The following is a 6642-nucleotide window of genomic DNA, read 5'->3' as shown; positions in this document are numbered from 1 at the left end:
TCACCCCCCTTTTCCAGCACCGCCTGCAGGTGGTTTTACTCCAGAGGGTCCTTGCAACACCCCTCCCCCCCCCACCAGCAGTGAATGCCAAAACCCTGGAGAGCTGTCTGCCCACTTTTAAACCCTGCAAAACCCATCCAAGAGAAGCGAGGAGCAAACCTTGCAGGAGAGTGCTGTGCTTTAGCTGCTCAGATCTCGGCCGAATTTCCCTTGAGTTTCTCTTGCTGTGGATTGGGAAGGAAGGCTGAAGTCCAGGCAGCTCGCCACGGCTCTTGCACCACTGACCTTTACACCTGCATTCCCCCGCCCCGTGTGCCTAAATGCACTGGAAGAAAGTTCTCAACCTCCCTGCAGCAGTGCCAAGTGAAAATTCAGATGATAATCCCAAAGGGAACATGCTTGCAAGGACTCCCACGCTGTAACTCGTCATTGCTCCAGCCCAGGCAGCAGCATGGGGTTGTCCTGATCAATCCCCTTTTGTGGTGCCTGTGCTGGGCATGTGTTCACTTGGCATCCCCAGGAAATCAGCAAAACATGCTCCTTTTGCCAGCAGACAGCATGGAGCACCATGCAGCCTAATTTGGGCGGGGTCAATTAAAGTCCTTTAACCCCAGTTTTGTGAGTTGCCCACAGCAATTGGTGGCACAGCCCCAACCAACTCAGACACGGATTCCCCCCTCCCAGCTCTTCCCATGCACACAACGAGAGGACGGGGAGGCACCTGTAGCACACTCCTGCCATAGCCACTGAGATTTTATTCATTTAAAGTCTCTCCATGCACAAAACAAATCCTAAGGATTATCCAGTGGTAGGGCATGCAGGGAAGCAAAGCCAGGAGTGCTCAGCCCCACAGGGTACCCACCCCAGACTCAGGTGTGACAAACCACCACAACCAACCGGTGCCCTTTCACTGGAAAGATGCACCAATTCAACCCAAACTGGGATTTTGGGGTCACAGTGTTTAGGTTTGGAGAAAGGGACAGCCTGACCCGTATACACAGCCCAGATAATTCCTGGGCACCTTTTCTCCTTTCCACCTGTGACACACAATGCCACTTTTGCTAGTCTTGTCCTCACTGTATCCTGTCTTGTGTGATTCAGGCACAATTAAGCCACAAATCCCTGCTCTGCTCCTGGCAGCAGGCAAGGGAGCAGAGGGGCAACAGACACTTGGGCAAGGCTGCCATCCCTGGCTAATGGGGTCTGCAAAGCTGTGCTTGGGGTTAAGCTGGAGCAGAGAGAGGTTTGTGTTGCAGGTTGCCGGTTAAAGTTTGTTGCCATCTACTGAAATCCTTTTCCCCAGTCCTGTGGCACACCTGAGATAGCATCCCCCAGGACAAAAAAACCTCAAACAACAATGAACAAACAGGCTCTAAAAGCTACTGGAAAGCAAAAATCACAGCAGCCAGGAGCAGGAGGAATCCCACCACAGTCAGAAGAGAAGGGAAAGAGCTGGAGGAGGCAGCAGGGACTCTCGTTCTTGTGGGCTTCAGGACGCGGTCCCACTGGGTGAGGATGGCCTGCCGTGCCCCCTCCCAGCGCCCAGGACCCCCCAGTCGGTACTGGTAGGGGGAGCAGGGGCCAAAGAAAATGGTGAGGGCCAGCCGAGGGTCTGTGCAGAGCAGCCCCAGCACGCTGGGCTTGGCACCGATGAAGGAGGCGAGCGTATCCAGGTAGACCAGCCACTCGGTTTTGAGGACTTCATCAAAGGTCAGACCAAACCTTAATGAATCAGAGAAGAAGAGGCAGGAGAAAGATTGGTGTCAGCAGGGCTTAGAGGAACTGGAGTGCAGGTCCTCTGCATCCTTGTTATTGCCTCTGGGTTCCTTTTAGGAAAGGAGTGGATGCACATGCAGTGGGAACCAGATCCTGTCCATGACACAGCACCTGTAAAGTGATGCTGGCTCATGTCAAGCACTCAGTCTTTCACTTTGTTATTCATGAGTTCCACCTCTTTCCCCCCTTCACCTTGGAGAGTCTTTGTTAACAGACTTTGGCAAACCAGTTCTGAGTTTTTTTCAAAACAAACAAACAAAAAGCCTAAACCCAAACCCCTTTGCTTTCTGCAGAGAAGTCATGTGCAGCATGAGAAAGGTGGCACACTTTGATATCCCTCATATACATTTCCACCAAGTATTGCACAAATACACAGTGACCTGGAGAATTGCTTCCAGTTCACCTTTTCTGCAGAATTCGCAGCTTCATGTCCCACCTTCAGTGGGCTGAAAAAAGCCCACATCCATTTAGCCTTGTATTGTACAGCTGCTGTTCTGTGCAATTCTGTATTTCACTCTTCTATACATTGTCTCCTTTAGCTATTTAAGTGAAGCATCCAGTTTCCTGGGATTATCTCATTCATTCCCTAATCCTTCTTAGCCTTTTGCCAGCCTGTGAACCACACAGCAGTGTGCTCAGATACCTGTTCACACTGAGCCAGGTCTCCCTGCTGAGAGATGAGACAATCTGTGTGTTATCCTCATTGGTTGTGGGTTGGCCTTTTTTCCCCCCCAGCTGAATTACTTTGCATTTATTACCATTAATTTCTCTGCCATTTTATGTCTCGGTCCCTGGGGATCCTGGCACTCTTCCCCAACTCCCAAGCAAGCTTTAGTCTTCAGTACCCTGAATTCATTTCATCCTGTCACCAATAGGCAAAATATCAGTGTAAAATCAAAGGTTACATTGGCTCGATGCGAGTGAGTAAAGGGGAAGCTGGATCTGGGAATCCTCCTCTCTCCTCTGCCATACGTACAGGGAACAGGCACGGAGGGAGAGCCTGCGTGTTGCTGCCCCAAAAACTCCAGGGATTTTTCAATCCACCACGAAACCTTTGGGGCTCTGGGGAATGACTTACCATCGGACTTGGTTTTTCTTCTGCTCATTTACTTCCTTCTCCATGACAGACTGGGAAGGCAACTGACACAAGCCTGGAAAAGAGAGGAGAGCATCCTGCCGAGTTTACCTCCTGAGGGGGAACTGTGAACTCTTTCAGTGATGCAAAATGTGGGAATCCCTTGCCTGGGAGGGCAGGAAAGTCTCATTGCTTGCAATTTGTTCAGCAGTGTCACTCCTGCCAGAAGCCAGCCCTCCATAATATTCCAAATTAACCCACACCTTTTCATTCACCCACACCTTTTCCTGCTCTCACAGATGTGTGCTGTCAGGGCACAGGCAGCTGATGTGGGTTCAGATGGGCTGTGCAAGCCCCAGAGAGGATCATCCCAAAGAGAAACCCCAGAGCTTCTCATCTCTGTGGAGTAGTCCTTACCCAGCCCTCCATGGGGTTATTCTTATTATTTTTATTATAAAACCCCAAACAAAATACCAGCAGGTTCCTTTTCTCACTTATGTTGCTGTAGCTTAGCTGAAGTGAAATAACTTGGGAAGTCTGAGCCTTGAAAATGCTCCCTTGTCTGCTCTGAAGTGAACTTCTTAGCTGTGGGATCTCCCTTGTGGGAGGGACCATATGTGTCCAGTCTGAGCTGCATTTTGGGACACAGGAGGGCTCACATTTGCTCCCCTACCTTTGAAGACACGGCTCACCCAGCGTGCCTGCATCTCTGCCACGGGCATGATGCCTCCTAAGGGCTTAATCAGCCCAAGGACAGCCAGGGTGGGCTTCTGCAGGTGGGTTGGGAACACGTATTTGTAAAGGGATGCGTGCTTGTTTTCCACCCTGACGACCGATTCCTCTAGGAATGGGAAGGAGACATTGTAGCCTGTGCAGAAGACAACAACGTCAATGGGCTCCTCCTCAGGGCAGTTGTGGAAGACAACGGAGTTGTCCTTGAACTCCTTCACGCCCGGCTTGATGGTGATCCTGCCTGTCAGGATGTAGCTTGGGAGGTCGTCGTTCAGCACGGGCTCACGCACCAGGCAGCTGTGGAGAGCCAGGGGAATGGGAATCTCTGAGAATGGGAGACCACAAACAAGCCCTGCCAGGGCCCCTGCTCCTCTTCCCCCAGGGCCCACCAGCTCACACCTCCTGGTGTCATTTTCTCTGAGCAAACAGCCCTGCCCCCCACCTCCAAACAATAACAGGTTTCCCCAATGTCACCCTGTCCCACAGCATGAGTGATTCGCGGACATCTCCTGCCGCCTTCTTCCCTTCACCCAGTTACTCCTTGAATCATCTCTTTTCAGAACTGAACCATGCTTTAAGCCTTCCTTCTCTTTTCCCAGGGACCCTCACAAGAAAAACTCCTCTGGGCCTTCCTAGGCTTTTCCAGCATGCCCAAACTCTCACCACTTAAGGGAGCTACAGCTTATCTCCTCCTGCTGGGCTACAAATTCCTCATTGGAGATCACTAACATTGGTGGATGTTAGTTGATGAATATGTTCTCCTGCCCACACCACAAGCCCATCTGCATGGGATAGGAGCCACCAAGAAGTACCTCTTCTCTGGTTGAAGGCCATAGTTTTCATGGTTGAACCTTTGGTTCAGCTTGTAATTAAGCAACCACCATGGAAGGGGTCTGGGGAGGTTGGTTTTGATCAGGCTCATAAGGCGAGTGTTTAAAACCATATCCCATGGGTAGCCATGCTCAAACACACGGCTGAGCAGCCAGGATCCTCGAGTGGTGCTGATGGTCACCTGGAAGAGAAGAGTCAATGGTTCAGGTGATGAATTTGCTGCTTTTCCTTTGTAAGGTAGCTCAGAGGGGCACGGGGCAGACAGCTGTGCAACAGAAAAGCAGCAACAGCATCTTTAAGACCTCCTGGCTGCTGCTGGTGGAGATGAAACAAGAGACAAGAGAAAAACCAGCTTGCTTTCAAGGTAGGTTTTTGACCAAGAAATTCAGGCTCAGAAAGGCTATTTGTACACCATATCCCTACGGTGACAGTACACTGAGCCATTGTCCCCAGTGTCCCCCTCCCCACACCCCAGGGATAGCTGGGTGGTGGCACCTTTGCAGCTACACGACTGGCCTCCACTGCGATGTCCACTCCTGAATTGCCCATGCCCACCACGAGGACACGCTTGCCCTGGAAAATGTCAGGATGCTTGTACTGCCGGCTGTGGAAGTACTGCCCTTGAAACCTCTCGATGCCTTGGGAAAGAAGAAATGAAGCTTTTAAGTACTTGAGCATTTGTGGGGTTTGTTGGGAGAACTGGTGTAAAAACCCAATCCAGATGGCAAGAACAAGGAAGTGCAATCACTGGCCACCAGGGACTTGGGGAGGTCCAGCCCTCTGTCCCATGCAGACAGAATTGATGCTTCCTCTCGAAAATGGGTTCTCAGAGACAAAGCCTCTGAAGCATGAGAATGTATTCATGCCAGCAGGTTTGGAAAGCAGAAGCAAGAAAAGGAAGGGAGGATTTTCCCCAAGGAACCCCTAAAACTTCTCTCCCCAGCCCCTGGAAGCAGGTAACTACGAGCAGCCTTATACTGTACCGGGAAAACAGTGCAGGGGGAGGGATGGCTCGGAGAAATTGCCGCTGCAAACCATAACAGCATCAAAGACATGCGATGTCTGCTTCCCACCCGCCTCTGTGACCACATTCCACTGGCCCGTGGTGGCAAAGTCAGCGTGTTTACGGATACTGACAACGGTGGTCTAAAACATGGAAGTGAAGCAAAGTCACCACTGGCACCCAGCACCGGTGGGGAGCAGGGCCGTGCAGGGCACCCATCACTCACCCCTAATTTGATGTGCTCCCGGAGGCTGAAGTGCTCAGCGTAGCGCTGGAGGTAGTCCAGGAGCTGGGCATTGGGCAGGAACACTGGGAAGTCCTCAGGGAAGGGGAAGTCGGAGAAGGCAGACATCTCCTTGGAGCTGTTGCTGATGACTGACGGATAAAGGCTTGGCCGGCCGGCCTCAATGTGCTCCTGCCATGGCACCCCGGGGTGCATCAGCCCAGGCTCCCCTGGACTCAGGGAGTGCAGCTGGGACAGGTCAGCACCCAGCAAGCTCTCATAGCCCTTCCACACCCACTGGAGCCCAACTCAACCCTCTCCTCAGCCTGCAAAGCTGCAGCTCCCGAGGGGAGGAGGACAGGAACTGCTGGCTCACCGTGTAGCGCCAGAGCCCCCCGATGTCCTGGCTCTGCTCAAAGCACGTGGGCTCCAGCCCCTCGTCCAGGCAGCACTTGGTGGCTGTCAGCCCGCTGACACCCGCGCCCACCACGGCCACTCTCATCCCTTTGGTCTCTACTGGGATCCTGGGCTGTGAACAGGGTTTAACCTGGGAGAAACCTCACAGACGATCATCACACTCTCAGGGGGCAGCTCCTGGCATACCCTCTGTATTTTTTTTGATTTCTCTATATGCTACCACCAAACTTCATTCCATTTACCAGCACTCTGGGCTCTTCATTTACAAGTTAGATGGAACGTCTTAAATATTTTTTTTTCTTTATTTTAAAAATCTATCCACTTTCACAGTGCACTCCCTGGGCTGCTTCCAAACCCCTGCAGCTGCCCTGGAAGCTGGCTTTGAAAGAATGTAATTGAGCCACAATTCACTGCCAGTTTTTGTTTACGAGCTGTGTTTAAACTATCCTGCCTTATCAGACTTGCAAATATTTGTATTTTATCTTTGGATATCTGCCTCTCTCAGAAAAAAAAAAAATGCACTGGGACCGTTCAGTCTCTGCATCACTGACAGGGTCCCATCACCCATCCCCAGGGAAGATGATG

At 51.6% G+C, this 6642-nt stretch overlaps 1 protein-coding gene across 1 annotated transcript; it reads right to left on the bottom strand.

Annotated features, from left to right (window-relative positions):
• Nucleotides 1-1379: 1379 nt before the first annotated feature.
• LOC309576301 (flavin-containing monooxygenase 1-like) lies at nt 1380-6142 on the bottom strand (the record flags this gene model as incomplete). Its single annotated transcript, XM_082287507.1, has 8 exons — nt 1380-1722; nt 2855-2927; nt 3525-3880; nt 4396-4595; nt 4910-5052; nt 5398-5560; nt 5644-5832; nt 6017-6142. The coding sequence occupies 8 exons, from the start codon at nt 6140-6142 to the stop codon at nt 1380-1382; spliced, it is 1593 nt and encodes a 530-aa protein (XP_082143633.1).
• Between the last annotated feature and the right edge of the window lie 500 nt (nt 6143-6642).

This window comes from Coloeus monedula (assembly GCF_965178545.1).
Source record: "Coloeus monedula genome assembly, chromosome: 9".
Taxonomy (NCBI): Eukaryota; Metazoa; Chordata; class Aves; order Passeriformes; family Corvidae; genus Coloeus; species Coloeus monedula.
Note: the sequence above shows the minus strand (reverse complement) of the source record. Positions and strands in the feature narration are given on the sequence as shown.